This window comes from Sturnus vulgaris, chromosome 22, assembly GCF_052056855.1.
Source record: "Sturnus vulgaris isolate bStuVul1 chromosome 22, bStuVul1.hap1, whole genome shotgun sequence".
Lineage (NCBI taxonomy): Eukaryota > Metazoa > Chordata > Aves > Passeriformes > Sturnidae > Sturnus > Sturnus vulgaris.
This window is the reverse complement of record NC_142264.1, coordinates 84604-103477: the sequence shown is the minus strand read 5'-3', so window position 1 is coordinate 103477 and position 18874 is coordinate 84604. Positions and strand designations below refer to the sequence as shown.

Below are 18874 nucleotides of genomic sequence, written 5' to 3'. Positions count from 1 at the left end.
TGGAGTTTCCTGATGATGCAATGGTGTTAACACCATGTATACAACAGCTTTCATGAACTGTACTATTTCAGAAAAAATTAATTTAGACAACTGTTTTCCGTGAGCATATGATACCATAACATAGTATTTGTAAAAACTAGAAGTAATTCTATTTTAAATTTGAATATTTATGTAACTTTGGCAACGATGTTGCTGGTAATGCTTGAAGGTATTTGATAAATCTTGAAGATAATTTAATACTTTTTCTTTGGATTTAGTTATTTGTGAGATTAATTCAATAAAGTTGAGTGGTTTTCTTTCCAGGCTTCACTGTGGCAAGGAAAAACTGGACTAAAGTCACGAAAGGTATTAAAAAAGAGGGAAAGATTTGATTCTTACCACAGGAAAGTTGCTACAGCTTATATACATTGGAGAACTTTGATCTTTTTCTACCATGTTTGTTTTGTCAGAATAAAACTTTAAATTTTTAAAAAATTAAATTAAATTAATCAGAACTCATCACATCTACCCTTAAAGAAAACTCTCATTCTTCTTCCATTTTTGCACTTGGTAAGAAGTATTTGGATTTTGTTTTGAGTATTTGATTTCACTTTTTCCTTTCAGTTCCCCTTTAGTTTCATAGCATTTTCTGGTCCTATGCCAAAAGAAGCTGTAAGCCTTAAAAATTCAGAGTACTAAGTTTTTACAGTGGGTAAGAATCTCTTACATCTTTTTCTTTGCAGTGACTGCTCTTTTTGAGTCAGAGACAGCATTAGTGCTCTTTGCAGAGAGGTATGTGTGACCTTTGGCATGAAGAACAGAACTATCTCAGTACCAGTCTGTCAGGGAGAGGTGCATAGAGAGCTGTCCTAAAATGTATTGGCAGAATCCCAACACACGTTTTGCCAAATGAGAACCTCAATTACACTGGAAAGGAAAATACGGCAGCCACTTTATATAAACAAAGCTTTTCTCTACAATTTTTCATGCCAGTCCAATTGCTTCCTTTAGGTTTGTGCTTGTCAGCAAGTAGGAATGCTCCAGAAAACCCCTGACAGTGATGTCATATCCTAAAAATAACAGATCTTTCATGCTCAGCCCATATACTGTTTTCTGCAAAGCTGCTCAGTTTTAGCAGTACGTAACATTGTGGCACAATGCCACATCCTCTCCTAACCAGATGTACCTTGCAGCCATTCCTATAAAATTTTTTGCAGACCTTTTGGCATTGTTAGGACAGGCCTTGTATTCTCACAGTTGTTTTTTGACTGAAACCAGTTTAAAGATTGTTACTCGACTTACAGTATGAGCTCTCTGGACAGGACAATGAGGCTGCTATCTATGCCTGTAATTTGGTTCCTCAGAGCTTATTAGGCAATATAGTAATAATATGTCTTACAGAAAAATCAGTTCAAATTTAGGTTCAGAAAGGCACGGTCCTATGGGGAAATATTCAAGAGAAAATGAGAGGCAATTAAAAGGCTATAGTGACTCCTAGAAGTGCTGGTGCTATGGAAGTCCTAGCTGTACCATGTTTGTTCCAGTCCTATGGGAGCAGGATTACATGGCAGATGCTTAGCACTTACGTTAAGTATTAGTACTTACATTAGTACTTATAACAGTGAGCCTTGGTTGCAGTTCATCTTCAATAAGCCTTCCAAGCAGCTGGATCTTTTTTTTATTCCCTGGATCTCTTCCACCAAGAACTGTGGTGAAAGGCGGGGCAGAAGAAAACCTTCACTGTTAGTCTGAGATTCATAGTGGTCCAGTGGCCATATGGTTCAGTAGTTGTAATTGTGGCTTGACTGCCTCTTCCACAGGACACAAAATAGAATCATAGAAGCATGGAGTCACTAAGGTTGGAAAAGACCTCCAAGATCATCAAGTTCAACCTTTGATGGATCACCACCTTGTCAACTAGAGTAGGTAAACTGAGTGCCCCTTCAGTTGTTCCTTGAACACTTCCAGGGATGATGATTTCATTACCTCCGTGGTCAGCCCTTCCCAATGCCTTGATGAATTTCTGATCATAAACAGGGACAAGCACAAAACAGAGTGTCTTTATGCCTTATGAATGATTTATTAGGCATGCTGGAACCAAGGTAGTTTATTATTTAAAGTAATGCTAGTGAATGACATTGGACAGTCAACTGTGAGACTGTCATTAGGTGTGTGAAGATATGGATGATATATATTGGTGGTAAGTACATCAGGTCTCAAAGTCTGCACTGATCTATTGAAAGTATCACCATAAGCCTCTCGAGGGCCACAGATTCTCGCTCCAGGAGTCCTGTTTGGGAGACACTGAGCATGTGTGTGCATGCGTGGAACTTGTGCTGCTCACTGAAAATGGAGTGTCAGAAGAATTGCAAAATTGAATTTGGGTGGTGACAAACAAGCCAGGACTGGTTGAAACTGTACTGACTGTCAGTATCTCTTCTTTGAAATAAAGAATGTTTTTGATTGTTTCCAGCCTTCTAGAGGAGAGGGGAATAGAAGAGAAGGAGGCTCAGGAATGACAGCTCGTTGTCAGAATATATTCCCTTTTCTCAACAGTTTATTTTCTCAACAGTTTATGTCAGCATGAGTATTTTATATTTACCAAAATATATTTAGGCTCACATTTATTTGTTTTTCTTTTAATACATCCCTTATTTTCATAGATTTAAAATAGATAAATTGCATTCTAGTTTTTCTTGAAACTTTGTAGAATTCTGGCATCATGGAAGTTGCCGTCCAAACTGTCAGAGACTTAGAAAGGACTAAGATTCAGAGTGCAGTTTAACATATCCAAACAGATAACCAGCATTATCTAACTTCACATATTCTGGGGAGATGACCAGTGGAGAGTAGTCTCATTTTATAGTAAGATGTAATCTCCTTTTATAGCACTGAAGACTCATTTGTTGCTCTGTTAGTGAATTTCTAAGTGCAGCACACAACACATGTGCTTTCTAGATGATATAATCATAGCATGCCTCTTCCTAAAACCTTGTTAAAAACATAAAGGTGTTAGATCTTTCTTCCTGCTGTTATGTTCTTCTTTTCTTGCTTACAAGAATAATTTTAGACAGAGGGAGAGAAATAGTATAGTGCAAGTAATTGCATGGAAGTTGACCTCGCTTTTGTCACTAAAGAAGGTGTAAAAATGCACTTGCCTTAAATCTGTATCAGGTCGTAGCACTTCCTCTGATGTTCATATTCATAGGTAGTATTTCACCTGTGCTGTTTTTCAAACATGTAAGAGTTGTACTGGATCCAGGAGCTTGATACACAGTAAGCTGATGCAGTTGGTAAAAATTGTGTCATTAGACAAGTTATTTCTGGCCTTATCAGGTATGTGAGGTAGTCCTACCATTCTTGCTATAAAAAATACGTGATTCTGTAAATAGTATCTGAAATTATAGACTGGACCTGCTTAATAAGACAATTCAGTTCAGCATGCTTAGGAATAAACATGCTCTCTAATCTTTGCATTCAGGTTGAAATTCATTTTATTCTAACCAAGCAAAAAATTTCAAGGAGGAATGCATTACGAATCACATCACTGTAAAAGAAAGAAGCTATTGGATTGTGTGGACTGAACTGCAATCATATCTTTTAGCAGTGGACTTGGATTAATGTTTCCACGGTGTCCAAATAAACTGTGGCTATTGCCACAGAGGACTAATGAAACTGAGTACCTTCTGTGATGCAGGATAAGGAAAGAGCTTCAGAGATGAGTTTCTCAAAGATGGCAAAAACTAAAAATGCTGTTTTCACATGTGGGAAAAGACCAGTGATATCTCTCTTTTACAGGCACAGAGGAAATTAGCAATTGTGGAATAGTGAAAGGTTATCAGAAGGAGGGTTATCTGCTTCCATTTGGAGAAAAACTATGAAACAATTTGAAATGCCTGCTTTGCCTGGGGACTTTGGTTTGTCAAATATGAGCTAACCCAGTAAAATGGGCTTAATACCCAAATTTCTGATAGCATCTGTGGCACAGTTTCTGCGTAAGATTATTAAAACAACAACAACAAAAGTAAAAAGCTTTCTTTGCAAAAATGAAGCTCATGGCTTGGGACTAATGAAGTTTGAATACAGTGAGGAACAGATCAGCCTTAAAAGTGAATGAAAGAATAACTACTGTGCAAGGGGTGCAACTGGAGCATTCCTACAGACATGGAAGATAAATTCGCACAGCAGGGCCTTATTTACAGGGAAGGACGTAATTAAGTGCTTTTGTCTTTTTTTCCACACTGAAAGAAATTCCCATGTGATCAACATTTGAATTGACTTGTATTATTGTAACTCTAGGAGAGTTATGTTACTGCTTCCTGGTCACAGAAATCAAGTTGACAGAAAGAAAAAGTAGTCTGGAAATGAATGACTCGTTACCTACTTGAAATGTATTACTTTGGGTAGTTAAAAGAATCTAATACTGTCAGAAGAACAGAAATTCAAAAACATGAAATGGACTGTAGCTTTGTTAAATGACTTCACACTAAAACATAGTTGACCATGTTGGAATATTGTAGAGAAGGAACTGAAAGGTATTCCCAAGAAAGAATAACAAGGAAAATGATGGCTGAGCCATACGTGATATTTTGAAATGCTGTCATAGGTTTGTCCCTTTGCATGTTTTTATCTGAAGTCAGAAGGCTTTTCCTTGGGGTGCACAGCAGGGAGCTGCAGATAGAAACCTTCCAGCTTTTGTGCGTGTTCACTGCTGTGCAATGACAGCAGTTATTTCCTTTGGATTTATGCCTATTCCATTAAAATTTACTTAACGTTGTGGTCCTTCATACCTTTTTGTCAGACTGGTACAGAGTAAAGAACCCAGGAATGTCAAGTTAAGGCTGCCTAAACTTGAGAAATGGCAGAAGTGATGTGCATTGGGAGATTGAGATTTATTGGAGTGCTGAGAACACAATAGTGAGTACATAATAAAACACATGGAGTGAGTCAGCGTGGCATATGATACTTTCTTCTAATTAACTTCTTTTACTATTAAGTGTTGATCACTTTGCCCTATTAAGCTTCTTTTCTGTAAGTTACAGTAACAAAATAGCTATTTCTGTGTGCACATTTCGACATGGTAACAGTAAATTTGCTTTCATGTTTGCAGGGAATAAAATGTTAGGTTTGTATCTAAATTGCTATCTTTTTGACTTTTTTTTTTCCTAGGTGAAAGACTGTATGAACTTAACGTTTTTAAACTGAGAGGGAAGATGAAATAATGATTTCTCTTTCTGCTTTCATAGACTTTCCTCACAGTTTCTTTCTTGGTTCTGACAGGGTAGTGATCTACATTAAAAAAATTGCTTTTTTGTTACATCACAGAATAAATAACTACACTTTCAAGAGAGTAAAATTCCTAGTTGGCACTGCCAAAATAATTACTTCTTCAATTTCCTTCAACTTCTGTTGAGAATTTTTTGTTTTGTTAATTTCTCTAAAAACTCTTTTTTCCAGATTATCTTTAAGAATTGAGCCAGGTAACAGCTCTCCTCGACTGGTTTCCTCCAAAGAAGATCTTGCAGGTATAAAACATAATTTGAAAATTTGAGTAAGGAAATAATTTTAATTACAGAAATCCTCCACTTAAGTGTATGGGAAAACCCAGAGGTACATCAGTAATGTGAGTCAACAAGAAAGATTGCTGACTTGTATAAAAGCAGTTCCAGTTGAAGGGATGTCACAGGGTGTTTGCTAGTGTTGGAACAGGTGTCAGATTGTGGGATTTTCTACAAATGCTTGCATTTTCATCATTATTTAATAAGTGTAGAAAAAAGAGCTCTCTTGCAGTACAAAAAAACTAATGTGGTGAATAACACAGGAGATTCACCTTTCAGGTTTCCGTGTGATCACATACATTTAAGACAATTTCGTTATGGAAAGCAGGAGGACAAAAGATTCTTAGCAACAATAGCTCCTAACAACATCTAAAAACCTAGAGTGCCATCCATAAGTTGACAAAAACTAATCTGCTGTTTGTTGCTATGACCAAGCTAAACAAACATCAGGCTATGTGAAATGTACTTCCTGCTGTAGGAGCCATTATCTCAAAAGCTGTTCTGTTTTAATCTCTTGAACCTGAATGGCCAATTTTCTTTCTCATTATGTAAAACCATGTGTGAATGTAAAAACCCCAAGGAGTCCAGACCACATCTGACATGCAGTTTCAATTGGCATTCAAAATGTATTTTTTCCTCACCAATGAAAGGCAAAGTAAATGAAAGAAAAAGGAAGATGCTAAATATAAAATGAAGAAAAATCCCATGTGTTTTTCCTCTGCCTCTCAGCTCTTCATGTTGGCTGCTGTCAAATTACCATCGTTTATAGGGAACCTCTTGTTTGTCCTAGTATTTTGATTGCTATCAGATAAACATTTGACCTGGTCTTCAGTTTCTTTAGGAAGGTGCTTTCCCTTTCCCTGCTCGATGCTCAGTATTATTAATTGCTGTGTAAGACATAAAGAAATAGTTCACTGGATTTTTTTTTAATTAGATAAGTTCAAAAGTAGTTCTTAATGAACACTTTCTTCATACAGAAATGCATTTGGAAATTAAGTTCCCCACAGGAGCATCACAGTGTTGAACTCTGTATCTGTGTCTGGAAAGGTGTTGATGAGGTACCAGGTTTCTGCTAAGCAATGCTGACTGCATCGAGGCTCTCTCCAAACCCAATCCCCTGCCATAAAGGCCAGTAGGCTGGGAATGGGCCAGAGGTTGAGAGGGTACATAGCCAGAACAGCTGATTTAAGATGCCCAAAGAGATACTCTATACCATATGACACTCTCATCAATAAAATCTAAGAAGAGAAAGGGAGGAGCAAGGCATTTATGATTAAGGTGTCTGTCTTCCTAAGCATGCACTATGATGCTTGGCTTAGGCCATAGGTGCTCATTGCCCGCTGATGGGAAGTAGGTGATAATTTTTTCTTTTGATTTCTTTTACTTCTGCACACAGTCGTTGCTTTTTAAAATTAATTTGCCTTTATCTCAGCCCACATAGATTTTGTATCTTGTTTCTTCACCCTGTCCTGTGAAGGATGGGGAGTAATACAGCAGCTCAGTGAGCAGCTGACAGCCCATGAAGGTCAACCCACCACATCATGTCACATTTTGCTTTTGTGAGGATTTGTTTTTTCATACTAGAGACTTGAAACTAAGTCATTGCCTCTCATATGATTACATCTTTCTTACATATGTAAAGCAGACAAGTAAACTCTTTTTGTTTTCTGGCTTTTACTTAATGTTACTCATGTCTACATGCTCAACTCTTGGGCTTTGATGTTAACACTTAATTTGTATGATTATGGAATATAATTAAATTAATATAATAATGGAATATAATATAAGTCATAGCAGCATAGTATGTGATCATCACCAGTACTCTGTAAGTCTTAATCAAGGGCTGAGATCTTATTAGAACTCTAATGGAAGGCAGCTAAAATTACAGTGCCAAAGTTGGAAACGAGAATTTTGAACTTGCCTGATCTAGGCAAGGAGCACAGCATGACACTGCAGTGAGGTCAGCTGAAGTTCTCAAAAAAATGATTTGGACAATGTTCAGTAGTACCCACTTCATTGAATGTGTGATCTTATAGTATATTGCATTATTAGGAGAGGGCGAATTTTCCCTTCTGTATCTGCAGTGCCCTTAAGTGCTCTGTAAGGTTGCTTTACTCAGAGTGAGGATTAATGTTATGACTAGAAACCAAGTGCTGAGTCATTCCTATTGCTCCGTTCTTCTGTTAGTATTTTCTTCCAAAGCTTGGCCCTTTTGTGGACTGCTGTATTTCTTGCTCAGCTACAGAATTCTCACTTACTGCCAGTTAGGCAATGAATGCCATCAACATTTTGTAATACCCACAGGAATTTTTCAGTGAGCTGCACCTGTGTGACTGCAAAAATGGTACGAAATGGAATCCAGTACATTTTACTGAAAATAAATTTTACTGAAAACTTTATTCCTGGAGAAGGTTTATTAAGTAAGTTAGCATGAATTAAAATTGAAATTTAACTAAGCATGAGGGCAATATTTATTGTTTATTTCACAACATTAATAAATAGGTGTATAGCCATATGTTAGTCTTGAATAATTCTGAAATACCCAGTAAACTGATAAATAAAATACTCAAATACCAGTAATGAGATATTTGAACATGTAAAATTAAAAATAGCACATTTGCAGGTATTGCTGTCAATTGTATTTGGATTCAAATTATACCTTGAAATTGACTCCACTTTGGACATTGTATGCCAGAAGTAAGTCGTTTGCAGATGGTAAGCTGCAATGATAATAGATGATCTCAAAATACTTTGAGCTGTAATTTAAGGCGTGGGAGTCTGATAATACTCTGAAATAGCAATACTCTGAAAACCGACTGATTTAAAGTTAAAATAAAGACCATAAGGTCAGTCATCAGTTCAGTTGTCTCAGTAGTCCAAAGGTTAATACATTACTAATAGCAGTAAGGCTAGTTGAGTTCTGCCTGTGACATGCTGCCTCCTTGGAGATCAGCGTGTGTTTCCAGAGACAGAAAAAAAGCTCAATGTCATTGGTAATAATTCCAAAGTATATAATGGGATTAAGTGCAGGGAATAGTGTCATCTTTGTGTTCAAAAATATAATTGCATGTGTTCATGATGGAAATGGATTTTACTTGGCAGCACTGTGAATTTATCTTCTACCCAGTTTTCTCTTTTTCAAAAAATATGAACAGAGACATCGTGGGTTTCTTTTTTTCCCTTTAAAATATCTTTATGAGTGTGAGGCTCAATAAAAACAGTTAAATCCTACAGCATTTCTATTTGCAAAGTGCTGGAGAAAACCACGTGTCCATTTTCCACTTCTTTTGCCAACTAGTATTCCAGTAAATTCAAACAGGAGGGAGGCATCTGATTAAAGCGAGTGCCTCACGACAAGCTATGTTTTGTGTATTAGTGGCTAAGAGGGTCTCATTTAATTGCCAAATGCATATATAATTGTGAATAGTGCTTTCAACAGGAAGATTTAATGTCTTCCATAACACTGCAGAGATTCTTGTCCCTCGCAAGTAGCATTTAAGAAGGAGTCTTAAGCAGTTCAGTTGAATGCTTTCAGGAACCGTGTGATTCACACAACTTCCTTGGCAACAACTTAAGTCTGTTCATTCTCCCTTGCTGTGGTTTGAGAGAGAGAGAGAGAGAGAGAGAGAATGTAGCTGGAGAGCTGAAAGTATGCTAGCTGTTCACGTTTTCTAGTTGCATTAGCTGTAAAAGACATCTGTGTTCCTGTAGTGTTAGCTGAAAGGTGTTTGTCATTTATGGTATGGCTGTTAGGTTGTTTTGGAAGGTATAACTCAATACATTTTCCCAGAACAAAGTGCAGTGCATGGCAAAATGTAAGCCTTCTAAGCAACTGAAGTTCCCCAGAATGTGCACACCAAGTGTAGCTCCGTGGAAAAATGTTCTGTTATGCATACTCTTTTTCATCATGTTATTTGGAAAAGTTCAGGGCGCAGTGCTAATCAGAACATACAAAGTGGTTACTCATTCTCTGGAATATAGCATCTTTATTCTGTCTTGAAAAACAATATAAAAAGTTAAAATAATGGTAAAATAATTACCATATCCACAAAATTGCATCTAATACTAAGTGACTCAAAGGCTGGTCTTAACGATTCTGTGATTTTTAATGAACCTCTTCATTAAAGTTAACACCTACCATTAAATTTTAGCAACAGCCAGGCCTCTGCTATGGGTAGCCCTCTTTTTGGGGAGTTTATTATGCAGTAGTCAGAGATGGACCCTCACTCCCTTCTCTTTTGTTTTGTTTTGGCTTGGTTTTTTGTTTTTTGTTTCTTTTTTTTTTTTCCTTTTTGTTTTTTTCCCCCAAGTAGGTCTTGGTATAATTCTTGAGGGGAGAATAAATTAGACCAGAAGTTTATGTTACCATCATACCAGGAATGTGGAGTACTTAATCTGAAACAGGTATACTCTCTTCTTTGTCATTGGGGTAAAATTCAGCCCATTGTGCCAAGTTCATTCAGCTTTGAGAACTAGCTCATGACGAACTTAGAATATATATTTTAATTAACTAGAAGAGGTCAATTATTGGATATAGAGTATGTGATATAGGAGTTGAAAATGTGGAAACAGAAGGAAGAAAGACTGAGGATGTTTGCACATTTGTAACCCTCTGAAGTAGCTGTACTACATTAGTGATATCTCTACAGCAGTTCCAGCATTTTAGAATAAAAAAAACCCACACCATCATTTTCCATGTAAACACTGAGTTTGACATTTAATTTTGCCATTTGTTTTACTGGTTGCTTTGGCAACTAATAAATAGTTTGTGCTAAGTGCTTTAGCAGCCAGTCATTCTGTGGAAATGAGGATTGTCTAATCCTCGTGCAAGTTCTTGGCCATTGCTTCTTGTGCACCATGTCTGCTTTTCTTACACAAGAAAATTAGGGTAGGAATGGAAGAACTAGGCTTTCTTCACATAAATTTACAGACTGTTCAGAAAACGTTACTCTTTGGTTTACGTTCTCTTCCTCTGTGATACTTTCCTGAGGAACTTTTACAACTCACTGGAGTATTTTTGAAACAAATCAATGCCAGAAAAATCTGTGGATTCACATGTTATCAACCACTAAATCCAATGAAATTAGTGTAATATGGGTTTTTTCTTAACAAGCCAAAGCTTCACAAAAATTGTAGAATAATATTCTGTCAAAACAAATATGAAGTTTCCAGGGAGTGAATGATTGTGCTCAGTTTTTAACTTTATCGCTTTCTATTACTTTCTGTGACTTCCTTACCAAACAAGTCTAATGACCTAGTTCAGTGATTGTTATTTTAACTACCAAGCTATTTTCCTGAGGAATGTTACAAATATAAACCAGCCAGAGGACAAAGGGCTTTTCTGCCTTGGTCTTTGGAGGATTAATTGGTTTTGGTTTTTTGTTTTTGACTTTTTTTCATAGCAGTCACCTGAAATAGTTTCTGTTAAAAGTTCAGGGGTTTTTGATGGATTGGTAAATGTATTTGGTTGAACCCAAACTTCAGTTTCCCTGCAGCTGTACTCTCACAATGCATATGTCTTCATTGCCAATCTTGATGTCACCCAAACCCATATACTGCCTTGCTGATCCAACTGCAGAAACTTCAGCATTTTTGCTGAAGTGTAAGTCTGGGGTTTATGCATTCCACTGGTGCAGAATAAATAACACAAATGCTGACAATCAGTGATTCCATGAAAGTGACATTTGAAATTGAAAATATCACTTCTATCCAGTAAGCAGTTGAAGAAAAGACACTCAGTTGTGCCTACTGTGCAGTAAGAACTACGTGTGTACTTGTGTGTGTGTGTGTGTGTGTGTGTGAGTGTGACAGCTTTTGGGGAGCTTGGAGGAGCATGGGGAGGTGCAGTGAAGAACTCAGATTGTTGTTCTTAGTTTGCTCTTGTCTGAGAAGCAGTCATGCAACTCATTTTCAGTTTTTAGTTTGCTATCTAGTACTGGTTTATTGATAATTTTTTTAGTGGAGAAAAATTGTGAACTGTAACTGCCTCATCCTGCTGCTTTCTTTAAAAGCTCTGGAGACTGTAAACGTTCACATGTTTTACTGAAGGATTGCAAAAGTAACATTCATTTATAACATTTGAAGGATTATTCATGGAAAAATTATGCAAAGGAAAAAACAGTAAGATCCTTTGGGATATGTGTAAACTTTTCCAAATGTTCTTGCCACAGATCTCTGAACAGCAGTCAGCTCCCTCTGATGAAGTTGTCTCACGTTCCCTAATGCAAACAAATTTTTAATAACATTTTAATATTTTTATACATCATTCCTGTACATGTCAGCATAATCTTGAAAATGATGCTGAGAAATAATGAAAACCAAACTAACCCTTGTTCATGCCAGCTGACTGGAAAATCCTGCTAAGAGTGCTTTGTCTCCATGAAAGGCAAAATAACAGAATAGCAATCATGGTAACAGTATGCACTAGGAGTGGAGCCAGAAGAGTAAAGACAAGAGTTAGCAGTAGCAGATGACTTCACTTATTGGAAAAAAAGGGGCAAAATAACTCAATCCCAAATGAATTTGAGTATTGGAATTTTAATATCAGCAGTATCAGGCATAACTTCCCCAGCTAATTGCTCAGCAGTCTGGTATGCCCATAAACATCCCTTGGTCTGTGTAGTTTTCATCAGTATCTCGCTGCTTACCCTCTTTGGCATCCTTCTTGGCATGGGCTCTCTTTGTCTCTTACTCCTTTACAGAAATGAGGTAATCTGCCCTCTCTCCTGTAACTCATGCTGACACTCACTGCACCCCAAATTTCTTGCTGAACTGAGTGTAGCCAGCTGAGGAGAACTTTATAGACTTCATCATTCTTCTTCATAGACATGTGGCAGCAGAGCAGATACAAAGACTTTGTAAAAATGTTTAAGTTCAGATTCTTACTACCTTAGCATGGGGCTAACAGAGCTATACTGTACAGATTTCCTTCTCTTGCCTTGGAGATGAGGACGGTGCAGAACTACATTGAAAATGGTCACTCCAGGCATAATAGTACCAGCACAGATGATATTTCTCTTTTCATCTGATCCCACAAAGCATTCTGTTTTCTGCCATCAGGATCTTCACTGAAGACACCTAACTAGGAATTTGAATAAGTCACAGAATCACAGCATAGTTGGAAGATACCACAGTGGGTCATCTAGTCCAAGCTCCCTGCTCAAGTAAGGTCATCCTGCAGCACATGGCACAGGATTGTGTCCAGATGGCTCTGGAATACCTCCAGTGAAGAAAACCCCACAAGCTCTCTAGACCTTTACCTCTTCCAGTGCTCTGTCAACCCAGGTCCGTTTCCTTCTGTCACAGGACTGATGCAAGCAGCTGTGATTGCCATATATAACAGCAAGGAAACCAAGCTGGACGGTTGTCTTAAGTTGTAAGACTCTTATACCTATTTCCACAAACTCTGTCACCCTTGACACATCACACCATAAGCCTGGCAATATTTTTCTGCGAACTGAAATTTTATTCCCTAGTATTATTTTCATATTATTCATAATGCTTCCTAATATTACATTATAATCTGAGATGTGGAGTCCTTTTACACATGCGACATAAGGGGAGGGGGCCAGTTTAACAAACTTTTTCTGTTCTGAAGCTGTCTAGGTAATAAAAGCTCTTACTTAAATAATGCAGTTATCATCTTTATAATGATCAATCTTTAGTTTTGTGTTAAAGTCACGTTAGAGTAAATTTCAGTCCATGCTCCCTAAAGAGAGGAAGAAAAAAGGGAGTGTAGAGTGAAAAGTCTCAAACTGTTTTTTCTTGCTAGATAGTATCTCTTACTCCTTGTAGGTTTTGATAGTAACATTTGAACCTACTTGGAGTCAAATCAAGCCAATTTTGATTTTCTAATAGCTTGATTGTGTCAGCACTGGACTTGTAATTTTGCTGTTCTATCTGATAATTTTGATGCAGTCGCATGCTTTTGCTTTGTTGCATATCAATGTTTTGGAATAAAATTAATCAAACTACTTTCAGGTCTTTGATTCTCCACAGTGAGAAACTTAACCTTTAAACTATTATGTGTTACAGAATTTATTTCTACACGTGGTGCAGTATCTATGTGAAAAAACAGTGTTCTGTACTGATAATCCTCTAGGGCTGTGCCTTGAGATTGCTGCTCTTTCACAGGCTGTGGTTTCAGTAGCTTGTTAAAAATAATATTTCAGTAGCATTCAGTGAACTTAAAAGAACTTAATGTCATCCACTGGAACAAAGCTTAATGTAAATCAGGATTGAGAACTGGCACCAGAAACATCTGAATGACACAGCAGGAAGCAGTATAAAAATGAACAAATCCTGCAGCCAAATTAAGGGACAAGCCTCAGAGTGGGCACATGAACACTGATGTTTATGCTGGCTTTCAGATTAAAGTCTTGTTGATAAATGCTCATCATTTTCATGGAAATTGTCCTTTAGCTGCCACTGTCTTTATCCTGGGTATCAGTTCCAATATATTTTAGGCCTCTTAGCTGGTAATAAATACCTCAGTAGTCCCAAGTATTTTCCTGTTCACAAATTGAAAAGTATCTGATGGAAAGGCACTACAAAGAAAGCATGTAGAACAAACTCCTTTTTTAGGAACCTAGTCCAACAGAAGGTTTTCAAACTAAAGAACTTGTAATCATTTCTGAAACTCGTGAAGGCGTTTGTTTTGTCTCTGCATAAATTTTAATTTGTAATGAAAACCCGTGGTAAAAGACTTTAGTGAAATGTGTATTCTTGCTACTAATGCAGCAGATAAGGCTTTTCAGACCTAATGGTGAAATATGAATCCATACAGTTTTTGCATTAAACTAGGCAACACATAATTGCGCTCATAGTCATACTTTCTCTGTCCTGATTTGTGCTTTGCCTCCATGGCAGAAATGGGAGATGAACTGCCTTTGTTTTAGGGAAGAAGCTTCCAGTGTTGCGTTACAGCCCAAATGCATCAAAATTTTAGTTGTATGTGCAGCAAGAAGGTTGTAATAGGCCCTCTCTGACATTCCAGATGTGTGTCTCCAGGCGAATCTCTGGATGAAGTAATGACTGAAAGTCCATTTTTTAAAACTGCGTGTGGCCATTAAGTATAAGACCCGTCTCTGAAGCTGCATATGCCAGTGACTGATGCTATGACTATTGTGTTTCACAAGTTCACCGTTATGTGATGGTAGCAAAGACAGGCAGGCAAAAATGCTGTCCTGATGGTATATATGAATGAGGCAGAAAACAGGCTTAAAAACTGTTTCATCTTTGTTCTCCTACTAAATTGATGGTCTGATGAGTAATACTACTGAAGGTTCCTCTAACAAACTTATCCCTTCTCTCTGTATTGCTAAAAGAAGTTTTGTTTTTTTGCTTGTCTTGTGACTCCCTTCATTACTAATTAAGCAGCATAATGAACTGTTTGCTGAAATGTGCAGAACACTCTGTGGATTAAATCTTTCCCCTTACTGCTAGGGAAAACCCGTTGCAATTTTTCCTAGTTACAGTGCAGGTCACAGTGAAATTCCAGAGTCTGGGCTATGGGGAAATAAAAATACAAGTAATTTGGAATTAATTTTTATGTGTCATACAACTTGATATAAGTTAATGTTGCAGAGTGAGTGTGGGCAGGAAAGCATCTTGAATTTATTTGTTTTTGGGTTTTTTTGCCTCTTACTGGGACAAACTCATTACTGGTTCTCCTATTTCTTCTTGTGCCTCATGAATCCTTGGTTCAAGGCAGAAGAAGCTGATATATTCCTTCAGGGTGCTTCAGGATAGAGAGAGCAGCCTATATAACAAATACAAACAGAACATCTCAAGTAGGGAGAGACCCATAAGGACCATTGCTTCCTGCTCCGTGCAGGGCTACATAAAACAAAATTATAGCACTGAGAGTGTTGTCCAGACTCGCCTTATACTCTGACAGGCTTGGTGCCACGACCATTTCCTTGTCTCTCAGAATCATTTCTGTTAAAAGTTCATGTTCACATGCTGTTGTCAAACTCTGCTGTGAAATGTCGGTGTTTTGGATTTTTTTCTGTTTCAGTTTATTGCTTATTTGATGCCAGACACTTTTGCAAAGATTCTGATGATGACTGTGCATGGCTTTTCACATCACAAAGCTTCTTCTTGTGTCTACCTCTTAATGGGTAGGTTTTGGTTAGAGTAGAGAAGGTGACTAAACTGAGGTTGCTGGAGCCTCCAAGAAGTGATTTTTGTAATGTAGAGGGAAGTCTGTTCTGCTGGTACCTGGACTGTCCTAAGGAGAAGGAAATCGGGCAGATAGCGACTTTCATGACCACTGTTTTTTGTCACAAGCACCAGTGTCACAACTAAATGTTTAAAAGTGAAATCTCAACTGTTTGTTGTGGCAAATATTTGTTTTCTGAGCCTGGCATTTACTGAGGATGATGATAGTCCGTGTTTTCCACTGTATTGCAAAGCTCACTGCCTACCTTTTGTGAACAGCATCAAGGAGCTGGAACAAAACCAGTTTTGTCCATGTTTTCTGTGAGCCCTCATAAAGTCTGTAAATTGAGAGGAAAAATGATTGCAGTGACACATCTCTAGAACTCACAGATGTTTGAGAAGTAATGCATTTGTCTGGGCATTAGGTATATGGAAAGCCCTTGGTTTCTCTTACATACTCAAGCTGTGAGTCAGTATGAGCAGATTGTTTACAGTTTATTCACAACAGGAAGTTGTGAACAAAATTCAAAACACGTGTAAATGTTCCTGTTCTCACCTGAAGTACAAACTGACTTCATGGTTCTGTATATTACACTTTGGCACATCCAGCTGCTGTAAGGATGCCAAGAGTTTTTGTAGTTCATTGTTGAAAGTATGAGCAAAACTGTTTTAAAAATTACTTCAGGGAGTTCAAGATTATGGAGATGAACTTATAACAAAAAAGGGTGGTGTAACCCTAATGTGCAAGAACCAGTGCTTCAGAAATGGTGCCTGTTGGTTATCTGTAAAAATTAATTCTAATCAGTTCCTAAATTCACCAGCCAATGAAATTTCTGGGATTTGCATCAGTTCAGTGTTAAATAATCTCTGTCTTTTAGGTCCATCTGACATGTCAGCAATTATGAAATTCGGCAGGAGACCCACATGTCCTGATGCCTCAGTAGCAGCGAGTCTACCTACACCTCCTGTACCAAGGCACCGGAAGAGTCACAGCCTGGGAAACAAGTGCGTAATCCCAGCTGTCTCATACTCAGCAGTTACGTGTCATAAAAATTTAAGATATCAAAAGAGAATATGCTAGTATTTGTCCTTTCCATTTCTTGTATTGCAAGAGTGTCTCAGGCTTTACTATGTATTCTCTAGGTTTTCTCTTGACACCTTTGTTATTTTTGCTGACTCTAGTCTCTGCTAGTGCCAGGCACTGGCAATACTTGAAAGCTGCTTATCTGGTTTGGTGTGTGGATTCCTGGTGTGCCTTCTTTTTCTGGGTTTCTTCTTTTGCTGCCACCAAGGACATTCAGGTTTTGTATGGAGAGGAGTCAAAACATTTGCAACTTCCCAGCTGCAGAAATTTCATAATTGTTACTAACAAAGAGAAGTAAAATCTGAAACTCATTTTGGTAGTAAAGGAGCTTATGTACAATATGTGGTAGCACATAATTGCCTGCTCCTTAACAAGCTGCTGATGAGGCAGAGGCTGAGAGGAAATAATGTGAGCCGAGGGTTGCTATTAGATGACGTAAGAGGGGTTTAATGTTTTTCTCTTCTTCCATGTTCCAGTATGATGTGTCAGTTGAGTGTCGTGGAGAGCAAAAGCGCCACCTTCCCGACAGAGCGGCCACGGCACCTGCTGGACGACAGCGTCCTGGAGAGTCACAGCCCCGCGCGCGGCCACGCAGCCAGCGCGCACCTCGCCAACGGCCTCTCCATAGGTACCCTGGCCATAGGAACCCTGGCCATAGGAACCCTGGCCATAGGAACCCAACTGGCCATAGGAACCTGGCCATAGGAACCCTGAACACAGGAACCCTGAACATAGGAACCCTGGCCATAGGAACCCTGGCCATAGGAAACTGGCCATAGGAACCCTGAACATAGGAACCCTGGCCATAGGAACCCTGGCCATAGGAACCCTGAACATAGGAACCCTGAACATAGGAACCCTGGCCATAGGAACCCTGAACATAGGAACCCTGGCCATAGGAACCCTGAACACAGGAACCCTGGCCATAGGAACCCTGAACATAGGAACCCTGGCCATAGGAAACTGGCCATAGGAACCCTGAACATAGGAACCCTGGCCATAGGAAACTGGCCATAGGAACCCTGAACATAGGAACCCTGAACATAGGAACCCTGGCCATAGGAACCCTGGCCATAGGAACCCTGAACATAGGAACCCTGGCCATAGGACCCTGGCCATAGGAACTCTGGCCATAGGAACCCTGAACACAGGAACCCTGAACATAGGAACCTGGCCATAGGAACCCTGAACATAGGAACCCTGGCCATAGGACCCTGGCCATAGGAACTCTGGCCATAGGAACCCTGAACATAGGTACCCTGGCCATAGGAACCCTGGCCATAGGAACCCTGAACATAGGAACCCTGAACATAGGAAACTGGCCATAGGAACCCTGGCCATAGGAACCCTGAACACAGGAACCCTGAACATAGGAAACTGGCCATAGGAACCCTGGCCATAGGAACCCTGGCCATAGGAACCCTGAACACAGGAACCCTGAACATAGGAACCCTGGCCATAGGAACCCTGAACATAGGAACCCTGGCCATAGGACCCTGGCCATAGGAACCCTGGCCATAGGAACCCTGAACATAGGAAACTGGCCATAGGAACCCTGAACATAGGAACCCTGAACATAGGAACCCTGAACATAGGAACCCTGAACATAGGAAACTGGCCATAGGAACCCTGGCCATAGGAACCCTGGCCATAGGAACCCTGAACACAGGAACCCTGAACATAGGAACCCTGGCCATAGGAACCCTGAACATAGGAACCCTGAACATAGGAACCCTGGCCATAGGAACCCTGAACATAGGAACCCTGGCCATAGGAACCCTGGCCATAGGAACCCTGAACATAGGAACCCTGAACATAGGAACCCTGGCCATAGGACCCTGGCCATAGGAACCCTGAACATAGGTACCCTGAACATAGGAACCCTGGCCATAGGAACCCTGGCCATAGGAACCCTGAACATAGGTACCCTGAACATAGGAGCCCTCTCCATAGGTACCCTGGCCATAGGTCCCCTCTCCATATGTCCCCTCTCCATAGGTACCATCATGCTTGGTGCTCCTGGCCCAGGGCGCTGCAGACTCACAAATACCTGAAAGTAGAGAATAAGGAATGTTAGTTCCTGTGCAAAGAC

The 18874-nt window shown here is 39.1% G+C and overlaps 1 protein-coding gene across 2 annotated transcripts in view; it reads left to right on the top strand.

Moving 5' to 3' along the window:
• Positions 1-18874, top strand: part of RALGPS1 (Ral GEF with PH domain and SH3 binding motif 1) — an 80518-nt gene that overhangs the window by 51804 nt on the left and 9840 nt on the right. For both annotated transcript variants that reach the window (XM_088177475.1, XM_088177476.1), the window contains exons 13-15: positions 5437-5504; positions 16577-16703; positions 17259-17410. In XM_088177475.1, coding sequence (XP_088033601.1) covers positions 5437-5504; positions 16577-16703; positions 17259-17410 — 347 coding nt within the window. The remainder of the gene's footprint in view (positions 1-5436; positions 5505-16576; positions 16704-17258; positions 17411-18874) is intronic.